This window comes from Kuraishia capsulata, genomic scaffold, assembly GCF_000576695.1.
Source record: "Kuraishia capsulata CBS 1993 genomic scaffold, Kuraishia_capsulata_scaffold_4, whole genome shotgun sequence".
In the NCBI taxonomy this organism is placed as follows: Eukaryota; Fungi; Ascomycota; class Pichiomycetes; order Pichiales; family Pichiaceae; genus Kuraishia; species Kuraishia capsulata.
Window position 1 is genome coordinate 431,481 of NW_019172953.1, and position 14,200 is coordinate 445,680.

General features: G+C 44.0%; 9 protein-coding genes across 9 annotated transcripts; 6 read left to right on the forward strand and 3 right to left on the reverse strand.

Annotated features, from left to right (window-relative positions):
• Window positions 1–272: 272 nt before the first annotated feature.
• KUCA_T00003347001 (uncharacterized protein) lies at window positions 273–1,234 on the reverse strand (the record flags this gene model as incomplete). The annotated part of the gene is made up of 2 exons (XM_022601753.1): window positions 273–1,097; window positions 1,151–1,234. The coding sequence occupies 2 exons, from the start codon at window positions 1,232–1,234 to the stop codon at window positions 273–275; spliced, it is 909 nt and encodes a 302-aa protein (XP_022459364.1).
• Window positions 1,235–1,890: 656 nt separating this feature from the next.
• On the forward strand, window positions 1,891–2,610 carry KUCA_T00003348001 (uncharacterized protein; the record flags this gene model as incomplete). The annotated part of the gene is made up of 1 exon (XM_022601754.1): window positions 1,891–2,610. One exon carries the CDS (start codon window positions 1,891–1,893, stop codon window positions 2,608–2,610), a length of 720 nt encoding a protein of 239 aa, XP_022459365.1.
• Window positions 2,611–2,725: 115 nt separating this feature from the next.
• KUCA_T00003349001 (uncharacterized protein) lies at window positions 2,726–3,607 on the reverse strand (the record flags this gene model as incomplete). Its single annotated transcript, XM_022601755.1, has 1 exon — window positions 2,726–3,607. One exon carries the CDS (start codon window positions 3,605–3,607, stop codon window positions 2,726–2,728), a length of 882 nt encoding a protein of 293 aa, XP_022459366.1.
• Window positions 3,608–3,859: 252 nt separating this feature from the next.
• On the forward strand, window positions 3,860–6,634 carry KUCA_T00003350001 (uncharacterized protein; the record flags this gene model as incomplete). Its single annotated transcript, XM_022601756.1, has 1 exon — window positions 3,860–6,634. The coding sequence occupies one exon, from the start codon at window positions 3,860–3,862 to the stop codon at window positions 6,632–6,634; it is 2,775 nt and encodes a 924-aa protein (XP_022459367.1).
• A 359-nt stretch (window positions 6,635–6,993) lies between these two features.
• On the forward strand, window positions 6,994–7,449 carry KUCA_T00003351001 (uncharacterized protein; the record flags this gene model as incomplete). Its single annotated transcript, XM_022601757.1, has 1 exon — window positions 6,994–7,449. The coding sequence occupies one exon, from the start codon at window positions 6,994–6,996 to the stop codon at window positions 7,447–7,449; it is 456 nt and encodes a 151-aa protein (XP_022459368.1).
• A 608-nt stretch (window positions 7,450–8,057) lies between these two features.
• Window positions 8,058–9,146, forward strand: KUCA_T00003352001 (uncharacterized protein; the record flags this gene model as incomplete). The annotated part of the gene is made up of 1 exon (XM_022601758.1): window positions 8,058–9,146. The coding sequence occupies one exon, from the start codon at window positions 8,058–8,060 to the stop codon at window positions 9,144–9,146; it is 1,089 nt and encodes a 362-aa protein (XP_022459369.1).
• A 573-nt stretch (window positions 9,147–9,719) lies between these two features.
• On the forward strand, window positions 9,720–10,960 carry KUCA_T00003353001 (uncharacterized protein; the record flags this gene model as incomplete). The annotated part of the gene is made up of 2 exons (XM_022601759.1): window positions 9,720–9,899; window positions 9,962–10,960. The coding sequence occupies 2 exons, from the start codon at window positions 9,720–9,722 to the stop codon at window positions 10,958–10,960; spliced, it is 1,179 nt and encodes a 392-aa protein (XP_022459370.1).
• A 52-nt stretch (window positions 10,961–11,012) lies between these two features.
• Window positions 11,013–12,536, reverse strand: KUCA_T00003354001 (uncharacterized protein; the record flags this gene model as incomplete). The annotated part of the gene is made up of 1 exon (XM_022601760.1): window positions 11,013–12,536. One exon carries the CDS (start codon window positions 12,534–12,536, stop codon window positions 11,013–11,015), a length of 1,524 nt encoding a protein of 507 aa, XP_022459371.1.
• Window positions 12,537–12,691: 155 nt separating this feature from the next.
• On the forward strand, window positions 12,692–13,759 carry KUCA_T00003355001 (uncharacterized protein; the record flags this gene model as incomplete). The annotated part of the gene is made up of 1 exon (XM_022601761.1): window positions 12,692–13,759. One exon carries the CDS (start codon window positions 12,692–12,694, stop codon window positions 13,757–13,759), a length of 1,068 nt encoding a protein of 355 aa, XP_022459372.1.
• Between the last annotated feature and the right edge of the window lie 441 nt (window positions 13,760–14,200).

Consider the following 14,200-nt stretch of genomic DNA (forward strand, 5'->3'; position numbering starts at 1 on the left):
AAGAGAACACCAGTTGCCAGTTTACAGAGCATCTAAAGTTTTAGATTAAGTATATAGTCGTTATGAGTCGGCACCCTGAAGTCGGTTAGGCGGTAAGCACGTGATGCAGTTTCTGGAGTCGGACTTTTTGTAGTGCACTCACAGTACGCGATAAGTCAATCAGTCAGAATCACCAGGCTGTTCTTTCTAGGTAGTGTCAAGCAATGGTTCGCTCTTGTAGCTAGAAGTAATAAAAAACTGCGCAAAAAACTGAATGGGTCAGATAAGTACCATCAGGAGCTCAAGAAGTTGACTATAGCAGCCTCGGCCTTATCATAGTATTCTGGGGACTCTATCAGACAACTGTGATAACATCCAGGAATCAAAATCACTGATCTCAAATCGTTTCCCTTTACCCTATTAGCCTCCTTGCAATACTGAACAGCACCGGCCGCCAAACTCAACTTGTCCTCCTCACCTTGAACAATCAGTAAAGGCAAATCGCCTCTCAATTTGGTCATATTCTCTTCGGTAAGCAGCCCACGACCTCGCAGAACCATATCTCTTAACATGACCAAGGTTCCCACTGGGGCCATTAGTTCGTCAGCCTTCAAATAGTCCTGATACCCGACATCGTGAGTTACCAATTCAAATTTGATCTTGGGATAGAATTTAGTCTTCTTGAGGTAGGGAAGCTGAGCAAGTCCTCTGACTGTCCATTCCAATAGTAGATTAGGCTTGATTTCGGGACTAAGCAAAATCTCAGGACCGGTACAGGCAATCTTGTAAAGTTTGTCCTTCTGTTTCCCGACACTGGCGTACTCAAGAACGATCCCTCCACCCATAGAATGACCCACAAGACACAGTTTGTCTTCTTTTGCTAGTTCATTGAGATTCAAAGTGATAAAGAACTCCAGATCATCAAAAGTGTGGTAATTATTAGTGAAACCCCGAGCTGACCATTCTTCGCCAGTCTTGCCAAAACCTCTCTGGTCAAAGGCAAATACATCGAACCCGAAACTAGTCAAACGGTCAAAAAATTGAGAATACACCTCAACACGCTCACCAAACCCGTGAACAAAAAGGATTCTTTTTCCATTGAATGCTCCTTGGTGGGACTGCTAAAGTTAGCGATATTTTGGAAGAGATCAAGGTCTTAGTACCCACTTACCCAGATTACAGTGTTGAAGTTGGCGCCGTTGTGCTCAATGGTTTTGTAGACTGGTATGCCCACTGGCACGTATGGCAGTGACATTCTAGTTTTGTCAAGTGTCTTTAGGAAGAAGTTCTATGACTTGCTGATTCGGTTAGTGCCGCGGCATAAATGGGGTCTCGTCAAAATACGTGTATCAATCATTAAGCCCCCGCACGAGAGCAAGAAACTCCGTTTTGTTTGAAGAAGCCTTTCATAACAAAATAATGGAAGGTTTGCTAAGATTTCAAAGACACTTGGCTTATCCTTATCTTTGAATTTCCCTTATATAGAGCTATAGTAATGTACTCTCCCAGCCGCATCAGAACATGCAAGCTCAATAAGCTTTTGGAAAAGGTTGCATGCACAATAAGCTTTTATAAAAGGTCGCGCATATATGGTTTGGGTTCAATGAACTACTCCGTGGCAGAGAAATGGATCATTTGAAAATACATTCAATGCATTTTGAGTGGTCTTTTTGGCGAGGTTTAGGTGTTGTCAGCTTTACGGCACGTGAGAAAACCTTTGATTCCGGATCCTGATCCTGATCCCAAGCTGCAGCAGAACAGTCTGAAGGAATGCCATATTCTGTTACTGTTCGAATCAGCATAAGTAAAAGCCGTACCCCTTTATATATAATTATATTTTCAGCGAAATAGAAAAAAATTTGCTGACACCGCCTCTCTCAGTTTGGTGTCTGAATTTTTCGCTCTATTCTGATGAGCTCGTTTGAAGCCCTAGTGGGAGGAACCCTCTTTGCATCCCAATCGGCTCAAAAAAACACCACACCGAGAAAAGATGGTCGCAAAATTCCCCCAATATCCTTGCCTATTTTCAACGAGTCTTCCAGGAGTGATCTGACAAGATCAGAAAAACTCACTGTGGTCAATCTCGACAAACATGGAAGAATTTTGGAAAGGCAGACCACCAGGATTGAACAGGAACAGCTTCTAAAAGAGTTGGAAGCTCCCAGGATGCAGTCTGCAGATGCTTCTTCCACAATGGCATGTACTAGCGGTATCAGTGCGCAAACTGCTATCCTGAATGAATCCAGAGAATCTGTCTGCTCAGCAGTCTCAACTGCTTCTAGCAATTGGTCTTACGACTCTCATAAAGCCATGATGATGAATAAGGATCAAATCCTGCACAATTGGATGAGGATGGGTTGTGGCAGTGCAGAGACGGAGTCAGAGGAGGAAAAAAAACCTTCTGTTAACAGAGAGCAGAAGGAGAGGTCCCGGGCCATTGGCCGTGGAATGGTCAAAACATGTAATAAGGAGCTGAGGCGACTGTTCAAGCATATGGGAGGTAAAGAGAAAAGTCCAAAAGAAAAGCCCGGATCTCTTGAACTTGATCGAGAATTGAACGAAGCCGTAATGAAGAAGATCAACGACATCATGAGATGTGAGGATCTGATGATGAAGATGGCAAACCTTTGACACAGAACTAGCAATTGAATGTTTTCTGGAATCTTTCTTGTCCAACCTTTCCGGATCAATTCAATCAGTTCAAAGAATAAAGCCAAACCCTTAATGAACTTCTTTGTATAACCTGTTACTCCTTCAACCCTTCAAGAACTATTTTAGTATACTCATAATCCATTCCTCCCGAAAACAAGTTTATGTCTCCCTTTCCTACTTGGTCCCTATTCAAAGCCCAGAACGTCACCATACCCAATTCCCTCTGTTTGGCATATGCTGTAACGTGTCGCATGTCCTCTGCACTAAAAAAAGTCCCGTCATCATTGAAACCAATCATGGGACAAACGCCAACCTTGGAGCGGACATTGTGTTTGTATATTCCCTCTAGCTGCCTTTCCACACATTTCAAAATTTCAACGGTTTTGATTCCCCACGAAGTACTGATTGGAGTGTAGAAGTCCATTGTCATGGAGTTAATCACTGTGATATCCACCCCTTGTCTCACAAAGGTGCGGATTACGTTTATAGATTTTGATTCCAAGCCTGATAGCGATACAGAAAGCGTAAGCGACACGTACAACCCAAGGTCTTGCTGGAGCTGCTTTGCAATCAAAGCAATTTTGGCTACATTTACAGGCAAGATCATTTGATCGTTTTCAATATCAAAGTCTACCCCATAAGCCCCGCTCTTGACAATGAGTTTCTTCGCCCTTCTGTACTCTGCTTCAATTGATCCAGAAGGATACGTTCCAATTGCACCACCAAATGATATGATCACTTTCCCTTCAAAAGCAGCAATGTCATCAATCCAAGCTTCAACCTCATCCCATTTCTGATCGGTCACAAATGCCAGAGTCACACAGCTGAGACCCAGTTCGTGTGCTTGCTTCAGAGTAGAGACTCGGTAGTGCGGATTAGATCGAGCCCAAGCGTATATATATGGCGAAAACATTGGGGCAGAAGAAACTGGAATAGATGCATCGCTCTTAGATGAAAATAGTGAACGCAATTTCATTTTACTCTTGTTAAAACAAGCAGTACAACCAAACCATTGATCTGTTCGATTTATCCATTTGTCTGTGCCTTTCTTGAGCCGCACACATTGTTGTTTGAGCCCATCGCACCTAACCACATGAGTGTTGTCCTTTTGTCGTTGAACGAATGCCAAATGCGTTCTACCCCGAGTCTTTCGCTATATACTTTCACTTTTTTTGTTATTTGGCCATATATCACATTCGATCCCGGATAATATATATCCCATTGAACTATGGCAAGTCATAACAGGAGAAGAGCTTATCCAAGTGCTCAGTACAACCTCAACCCTGCTGAATCGGTGCAACCTGGATATGGATCTGGAGCCCCCCAGGTGGGCACACCAAGTGCTCAGATTTATGGTGGCGTCTCCGGTGTTCCAGGTGTGGATCCATTAACTCAGGGCTTTGCTTCTATGAATTTGAACCAGCAGCCTGCTCAACAGGTTGCTCCAGTCGTTGACCCTAGTGTCAATGCTGGCCTCAATGGAGTTGCTCAAGCATACGGGAATCCAGCGTATCCACCTCTGAATTCACAACCAGCGTACTATGGCCAATCGGCACAACCATCGCAACAACCGCTGGGTTCGTATGGATCCACTCCATCGCAATTGCCTGCACTTCCAATGAACCAACTCTACTCGACTGATCTGTTGAAGGAATTGCCTCCTCCGATCTCTGATTTGCAGCTACCGCCCCCTCCAGTCATTTTGGCTCCTGGCATTTCACTTACGGGCCAACAAGACTCGAATTCTCCCCCGGAGTACTTCAGATCTACTCTGAACGTACTGCCAACTACCAATAACTTGCTCAAGAAGACCAAATTGCCTCTGGCCTTGGTCGTCAGACCTTACATCTCCTTGCACAACTCGGAGGTTCCGGTTGCAGTGGTCAGCGATGCTTTGATTTCAAGATGTCGTCGTTGCCGTACCTATATCAATCCATTTGTCACGTTCCAAGAGGATGGAAAGAGATGGAGATGTAATCTGTGTAACCTGCTGAATGATACGCCAATGGGATTTGACTTCAACCAGGCCACATCAACCCCTGTCAACAGATTGGAGAGATCCGAGCTGAACCACGCTGTTGTGGAGTTTGTTGCACCTCCTGAATATATGGTCAGAGCCCCACAACCTCTGGTTTTTGTGTTTGTTTTGGACGTTTCTGCAGCTGCTTTAGCCAACGGTGCTCTGGCAACGGTAAGCAGAACTATATTGGACAGTTTGGACCGTATTCCAAACAAGGACGGAAGAGCAAGAGTTTCTTTCATCGGTGTTTCTTCTTCCCTCACTTTCTTCCAAATCCCGGCCGATGAGGAAGCAGACAAAGAGACCTCGTTGTTGGTTGTTTCCGACCTGGACGATGTTCTCATTCCTGCCGCCGAAGGTCTACTGGTGAACTTGGCCGATTGTCGTTCCAACGTGGAGAAGCTGTTGGCTAACTTCAACGATTACTTTGCCGGAAGTGGCGACCAAGGCTCTGCTTTTGGTCCCGCTTTGAAATCTGCTCACCGTCTCATCAACTCTCTGGGAGGTAAAATTGTTTGTTTCACATCGTCATTGCCAAACATCGGAATTGGTAAGCTGACTGTCAGAGATGAAGAAAGTGTCGCAGACAAGCCAAAGGAGGCGTCGGCTTTGTTGGGAGCTAACAATGCGTTCTACAAATCATTTGCTGTTGACTGTAACAAGTCTCAAGTCACAGTTGACATGTTTTTGACTGGGTCTTCGTATCAAGATGTCGCCACGCTGGCGAATTTGCCTCGTTATTCAGCTGGTCAAACACATTTCTACCCGGCTTGGAGTGCATCCCGTATGGAAGACATCACCAAGCTATCCAAGGAAATTTCCAACCATCTGTCGATGGAAATCCAGCTGGAGGCTGTGATGAGAATCAGAGGTTCAACAGGCACAAGAATGTCTGCCTTCTACGGCAACTTCTTCAACAGATCGTCTGACCTGTGTTCCTTCCCCACTTTTGCCAGAGACCAATCTTACGTTATTGAAATGGCGATTGAGGAAACATTGACCAAACCATATGCATATGTCCAGGCCGCTGTGTTGCATACAACCGCGTTTGGCGAAAGGAGAATTAGAGTTTTGACATTGGCATTGCCAACGTCTAAGGAGATCAAGGATATCTATGCCAGTGCTGACCAACTGGCTATCGCCAATTATTACACCCACAAGGCTATTGAGAAGACCTATTCCTCATCTCTAAACGATGCAAGAGAGTACTTGAACAAATCCATGATTGAGATCCTACAGACCTACAAGAAGGAGCTGGTGGCGGGTAACATTGGATCAAGCTCTCCTGTCCAGATATGTACAAACTTAAGGATGTTGCCCCTTTTGTTGCACTCTTTAACCAAGAACATTGGCTTCAGATCAGGAAAAGTACCATCTGATCACAGAGCAAATGCGTTGAATCTGTTGGGTTCTATGCCATTGCCATACTTGATCAAGTACATATATCCATCTGTCTACTCCTTACATGATATGCCTGATGATTGTGGATTGCCTTTCACTGGAGAGGAAGATGTTCCTGAAGAAGGTTTGAAGGTTGGTGAGACCGTTTTGCCTACACCATTGAATGCCACCATCACAAACTTCGAGAAGTACGGTCTTTACTTAGTTTGCAACACCTCAGAGCTTTTCCTCTGGGTTGGTGGTGATGCCGTTCCGCAGTTGGTAAACGACCTGTTTGGATTTGAGGACATCTCCGAGATCCCTATTGGTAAGGTCGACCTTCCAGAGCTGGATTCAGACTTCAATGTGAGAGTTAGAAACATCATTGGCAAGATCAGAGAGCACTATGACACCATTGTGTATCAAAACTTGTACATCATCAGGGGTCCATCTTCCAATGAAAATGCATATGCTGCCACCGCCAACAGGGAAGTTATTCCTCTCAGAATGTGGTGTATGAGTGGATTGGTCGAGGACAGAAGCAACGGAAGCAACAGTTACAGGGAGTACTTGGGTCAATTGAGAGAGAAGGTTGTTTCATAGAGTAGCGTCACATGATGAACTAATGCCAAGGCGACAAAACTTGAAAACTAGAACAAACGATTTTTATCTTTTTAGTGAAATGTTGACTGAGACAGAGAGAAGTAATCCAGATCAAAACCTGAGCGTCATTCGCGTGATGACAATTTTTGGGTCGTGTCCCACCTGATACATTATTGGGAGTGTGATAACCATGTTTCACATCCAATCAGAGCTGTTTCTTTTACACCTGTTCAGGACACGCAGAACCTTACGATTCTCAACAGTCTCAGCTGGTCAAGATTTTTAACTATTGTCCTCCTTCATCAACACAGCGTTCCAGGTTCTCCTTTTACTGCAATCACATTCTAAAATTTATCAAGATGTTGAGAACTTCTTTGAACACGGCCGCCAGATCCACCCAAAGATTCGGCACGGTTAGATGCGCCAGTGCCCTGTCGAATGCCACGGTGACGAACATAGAAGCCAGATGGGAGCAGATCCCTGAATCGGACCAGAAGGATATCATTGATGCCTTGAGCGAAAGACAGAAATTGCCATGGACTGATTTGACCAACGCCGAGAAGAAGGCTTCCTGGTACATTTCTTTTGGTGAATGGGGACCAAGAAGACCTGTTCACTCTTCAGCTGACAAGACCTACATCTTCTGGGGTGTTGTTATCGGTTTGTCTCTTTCGGCGACCACCTTCTTGGCCTTCCGTTCTCAACGTAATGTGCCAAAGACAATGAACCGTGAGTGGCAAGAGGCCTCCGACGAAATTCTCAAGGAGAGAAACACCAATCCTTTCACCGGTTACTCCCAGGTTCAATCGAAATAGATGGTTCAATCTTGACGAAATGGTTGGATTGGTTGGCACGGGTTTCTATACCAGGGTACCCTTGTGAGATTCCCGCGTTCACCAAGTTTTCAAAGAAGCTGTACCTCTAGACAGAGCGATTGAAAGAAAGAGAAAAAAACAAAAAAAGACAACACAATTGAAGATGGATTTTGTGAGAACGGCCCACGTTTGGAAGAGTGAGGTTATCTACAAAGCCTTGAAAAGCTTGGGCGATTCAGCTGATTAATATTGCCCTATGTTGACCGGCTCAATTCCCCGTTTTTTGAAAGCAAGAGTGCTGCTGGACCAAAGTGCTTGGACTTGTTTTCTCAAAACACTTCATGCCAGCATATTATTACTAAATTGATTACGCAAAAAATCTAAAAATTATTATGTTTGTAGACAGATCAGCTAGCTTGAGTTTCGCTTTATCTAGCCCAGCTTTTCTGCCGAACTCTCAGGAGTCCACAGATGGTAGTGTGATAAGTGAAAAATTTGAGACCCACTCCGCGTATTCAGCCTCACGGGGATTAAAAAGATCTATAACAGAGTGACTCTTGAGAAGTTGAGTTGAAAAATCGATCTTTTATCTTCCCATTGGTGGTAAAATGTCGTTTGCATTCAACTTTGAGGAGGACTTCAGCGATAACGAAAGGGAAGCTGCAACAGTGGACGCTTTTAACAACCCGCTGGATGTGGTGCAGATTGACCCCAAACGGCTTCCAAAGGTTGAGGATATAGGAATCTTGTTGAAGACATTAGTTGGCCACAGAGTCTCATATTCGCCGTCTTCAATTGGCGAGGCAACGGTTTATCGCCGTGAACTCTACGATGTCAAGCACCAACTCATGCTTGAAGACGATTCGCAAGACAAGGAAGAGTTTGATATCCTGATTGGTGATACACCCGAGGACTTGAGAAACGGAATTTACGAAGGTGGTTTGAAGAGCTGGGAGTGCTCATTTGATACTATTGAGAGGTTAAACCAAATGAACGACAGCCTGCTGTTTGGCAACAAATCCGAAGAACCTCATAACATTCTGGAGCTTGGTTGCGGCACAGCGTTACCTTCGTGCCATCTGTTTCCGCGTCTGTTTCATGAGAAACCCAGGGAAAAGCCAGTGTCGCTGATATTGAGCGATTACAATGCCTCTGTTCTGAGACTGGTCACTCTGCCTAACCTGTTGATCAACTGGGCCCTAACATTAGACTCTAACGTCAGAGAAGAGCTGCAGAGAAAGACACCAGATGAGGAACCGGTTATACGCGACGAGGAGTTGGAGGTGACCCAAGCGCTGACAGATTCCTTCGTGAATGCTCTTTTATCCAACAACATCTCTGTGCAGTTGGTCTCAGGATCATGGGGCAGACAGTTCCTGGATGTACTGGATGTCCAGTATTCTGGGTCGGGGTTGATAATCTCGTCTGAGACCATATATTCTCCACAGACTCTTCCCATAGTGGCTGAGACCATTCTGGAGCTACTACACAAGATCAGGAACAAGGAATCGTGTTGTGCATTAGTGGCAGCTAAGGAGATCTATTTTGGCGTTGGTGGTTCTGTTGGAGAGTTTCTGAGATATCTCGAGGACCGTTTGCATGTTACTATGGGCCCTTATACGGATGTGGTTTATGACGTGCAGACAATCAATGCAAATCTGAAAAGGTGTATCGTCTTTATCCAGGATAGTTCATAAGCATGCACTTCACAGGGTACTTTAGCATTGAGTTCATGAGTTCTATAGTATAGAGCCCGTTAAGCCTCTCGATTTGTATATTTAGCATTTGACAGCATTCAATCACACTTAATAATATCCAAAGTTGGCAACTAGCGAGAAAATAACAGAGGAATCCACAGAACGATTCCAAACTACAATTTCTCAAAAAAAAGCGAAAATTGGCCGTAACAGCAGATTTGCATAAACCGAGGCCTCTTTTAAAATTCCAGAGTGAACTTTTCAGTCCCTCTCCTAGCATTGTGTGAACAGTACATTCATTGACCGCTCACACGTATCCATATTGAAAAACATAATATTTCTGTTCTCTATAATCTACAATAACGCCAAAACATTATATATCACATCATTAATTAAGTAAAATTGCTAACTTATAATGCTGGGATCAGCATATTCTATAAAATCAGCCAAAGGTCCGCGCACGCACGACCTTGGAAATGTATCATGTACTATGTACGTCTCGCTCTGCCTACTCTCCAAAGTTTATACTACAACGATCCCCAAAAAAACACAACGAAACGCTGAAGTTCAAAAATGGCTATGGATTTTTCGGATTTTGAGTCCTTTCTCGGCGATGACTTCAATGCGTTGGAGTTTGCCAATGATCTCATACTTTCCACCAACAACATTGACGATACCTCTATCGATCTGGCCACACCAGCCAAAAGGCTGGGATATGACTTGAAAGAGGCAGACAAAAGAATCAAGCAAACGGTGAGTTCGCACAAAATCTGCAATTGCATTGAAAGATGAATTTTTCAGCACTAACAAAGTAGGCATCCGACAATTACCCCGAATTAATACAGTCGATCACCAGACTCGATAAGGTCAAGTCCACGATTGGCACCGTCAAGCCCTCGTTGGACCATTTGAACGTTTCATATGCCAGATTAGACAATGACGTTGTCAAGCCTTATGAGGAGGCAATGACTCTTCACACTGCTTTGAAGAGGATTCACGCCACATCTACGTTACTAAGAAGTGTCACGTACTTTATCTACTTGGTGCAACAGGTGGAGGAACATTTCAAGATGGAACTTCTTACCGAAATTCCCTACATACATCTGCTGAAGTGCTGCAAGTCCCAGTATGATTTGAGACAGCATTTGGTTGAATCGCCCTCTCTGAAGAGTCTAAAACTGGTGAGGGATTACGATGATGTGGTCCAGGAGAGACAGCAGAGGGTGATAGACATCAGTCAAACTTCAATCAGGAAATTCAACGCCGAGACTCCCGATAATGTGATGATCAATTCCTTACTGTCGTTGGCAATAAGCTCACCAGAAGCTCTCTACAATGCGTTTCAGCAACTGGTCAGCAACCAGGCATTGACGTCTCTGAACATCCTCACCAGAACGCTTACCAGTCCCAGGAGTTTTGAGAACGCGATGAAAGATGTAGCACAAAAGGGTAGACTCATATCGAAGGTCTCGAAGGTGATGAGTAACATAAGGTGGCCGTTGTCAGATAGAGACGAGGATACATCGACCAAACATGTCTCCATGCTAAATCAACTTTCCAATGTGCTGGAATTGCAAGATTTGCTGTCTTCTTTCTGGAAGGATGTGGCTACGGCATTTGAGCCAAAATTCAAGGACACGATGCAAAGAGGAGGTCCAGTTGCAAAGTCTTTGAGGGCTTACAGTGATAGCATCAAACTGTCTATTAGGGAATGCGTTACGAATAGCAGTTATGGAGAGCCATTGAGGGAGGATGGAATTGAGGTGAGAATGATGTTGAACAGTGTCAACAGTCTGGACACAATTAGGAGGTGAAAAGGTGGATAGCTTGATAGCCTTGGTATAGCCAGAAGATAAAAGTTTGGCTTCACTCGAGGTCGGACGAATCGATATCTCCATGCTGCCCAGTATTGTCTTCATCATTGTCATTACCCTGATCAGATTGATAACTAACATTTGCACCACTGGCCTCTTTCTCTTCAAACAAACGGTCAATCATCATCATCTCTCTGAGAAGTTGCCCCTTGGGATACTCGAATCCCAGATTCGCAGCCTTGGCAAAACAAAGATTAATAGCTTCCTTCAACTGAGTTGAACAAACCTTAGTATCATCGAAGTCGTAATCTTCTACATCACTGTACTCTCCAGAATTCCTGAGAGGCGTCACCAGAGACTGAAGCTCAACATAATGGGCCATTCCCTGTATGAAGAAGTATAGGCCATCAGAACTGTATGGGTGCTCAAGAACTAACTGCGATGTCATATCTTTGCATCTCTTCAGATCACCAGCCACCAATAGTTCCCACATCATCACTGCAATATATGGATTCGGCTGGTTCTTTGTGCCTGCCCTGTAAGGCGGTGCGGCATATTTTTGATGATAAGAATATCTCTTTTTTCGTGTCTCATCTTCTTCAAGAACTGGGGTTTCGTTCATAAGCTCTTGCGGATATATGTGTGATGCCTCAGAGTCTGAGACTTTGCAAAACCTGGACAACCAGCTCAAGTACTCGAGAATGTGTTTATTTCCAGTCCTGATGTTGATGCGCACCGCTTCTTCTATGACACGGCTCGGAAGATCACTGTTAGAATAATTTTTCCTGACAAAATCAGGGTTTCTTAGTCTGCTGAGAATAGAAAGCTGCTGATTGGTAAAAAATGAAGCGGCACCGGCCGAATTTTCAAGTTGCTCTGCTGTAGTTGGAGTTTCTTTCATGACGTCTTCAAAAACACGTATGAAACTAGTTTCCGCGCGTTTCTTTAAAATCTTAAGTCCAACAGTCCAAAAATCTCGGATATCCATTCTGGGAACTCGGATGAGAAGAGCAAAACATCTGTAGGCCTGGTTCCAGCGTTCTTTCAGTACGGATAGGTGCATCAGTTCAAACAATGTTCTCACATGGTATCTCAGAAATCCCTTAGCAACATACTCAGAAAAAACGTCGGGGTCTTCTCTTTTTTGATTAAGTAATCGACGAGAGACCAAGTGCTTCTTTGGCAAAAATTCAACGCCCTTATCCAATACAGTAACCCGTGACTTCAACGATTCCTTCGTAAGGTCTAGCTTTTCCTGCTCTGCAACAGTAGGAAGTGGTACTTCCTCATAATCCGGCTCAGCGATAGGCTCATCGGGTTCATGCCATAATTCAAAGGACTCTGATAGAAAAGGTTTTCCTTTTCGTATTTTCGAGCGAGGTGGCGGTCTGTGACCTGGGTCATCTTTGGTTTCTTGGAGATCACGGTTAAACTTCCGTCTTAAATGCTCATCTAGAAGCCGCCGGCCCTCCGTAGAATGTGATGTTTCCGTATATGAGATCGATTCAAACATTTCTGCTAGCTCAGATTCATTCTGGTTACCAAAGGGATCTATCTTCGTATGGAACCAGAACATAAATTATGTATCATGCAGTGCTATCATGCAGTGTTAAAAACTTCTGTCAATATGTTGCAGTTCATTAAGATCCTGAGATTTTTCAATAATTCTACAGAAAGACTCAATGAGTTTATTGTCAGTCTTTGTTTTATTCTAGTGAGATTCTTTTGACAATGACTAATGATAACGGGGAACAGTTGAAGCAGATAATAGATGACTGCAGAAAAATCCTAGATCTGGAGATTGCGAAGCTAAAGAATGAATACACTCTGGAAAGGGCAAGAGCTAGGGCATCCACAGTGAACAATGCATTAGAAGAACTGGGTAAGATATCGAAATTGATTCGTGCTCAAACCACGAAACTGGGAATAGTGTTCAAGCCTCCAATCAAGGACGATACTGTGAGCACTGCTACACAGACTTTGAGAGAGACCATCAGGTATGTGATTCTTCTGGTATCGTTGGCCTACCAGCTGTATGTTGAATCTGCGAGCTATTCGGTGATCTTTGCAAAAGAACTCAAGGACAAAATCGTGCATGTTATCACTGATTTCAGAGATTTGGTGAACGGTTTAGATGATTTGGTCGACCAATACGGAATTGTTGCTGTAAACGCAGATGAGGTGGATGATCAGTCTTCAAGACTAGTATCTGTGGGTAAGGTATGGGATGGTTGCGATGCGGTTATCAGTACGTTGGAAGGTGGTAGTCATGGCGTCTTGGTCTCGAGGATTAAAGAAACCATCGACATCATGACTGATGCCATTTCAGAGCTCGGAGAGTGGCTAGAGAGTCCGGAGAAATTGAGCGATCCATTTGATATTTCCAGTTTTAATAGCGACGACGACAACGATAGCCACAATGAGCCTGAAACGGAAATCCCGGAGGACACGATTGCGTTTGGACACCAGTGCTTACAGAAAAGCAAGCTGGTCAAGTTGCTTATATTTTCCCTTCAAAAATCGGTACCTGCTGCCAAGTCAACGTCTTCGTTAGATGAAAAGAAGAAGTATGCTAGTCAGATAGATGGCTTGTTCGAGTCTCAGAGACGTATTGGAGAGATTATTGATGACTTGGCATGTGCAATAATGGTGGAGCAGGATCCAGAAGAAGCAGAAACGATACTGAAAAGACTGGCTGCGGAAACTAGTGAGATACTGAAGCTGGTGAAAGATCTCAACCATTCTGATGAGAAGAAGATCAATTGGGCGAACACCTGGGAAGCCAAGTATTATGAGTGAACGAAATGTGGTAGGGCATACTAATATATATAAGCCTTCCTCAAATTTCGCCTTTTGAATAACAACCACAGCCATGCGAGATTATTCATCAGAACTTTTTCCTGGATTGAATATAGTATCCGGATACGGCTCTGCATGGCTGCCAAAATGACCCGGGTCATTTTGCCACGCATTTTTTCGCAGTTTCGTCGTCATTTAAATCTTCCACTTTTCTTTCTCTTTCAATTTCTTTCTTTCGCGAATAAGCGTTGCGATCATAGGAGTGTTCAGAATAATCTGAATGCTCCGATAGTTTGCAACGGTTTGCTCAAAGCTTTGGTATGTTCAATTTATAATGAGCTTTGTGCAGCGCCAGACCAGTCTCAGAGATTTCGCCAGTCTTGCTAGACTACGCGAATCTCGCTAATTAACTTCCATGTTTCAACTGATGATCAATTTGCA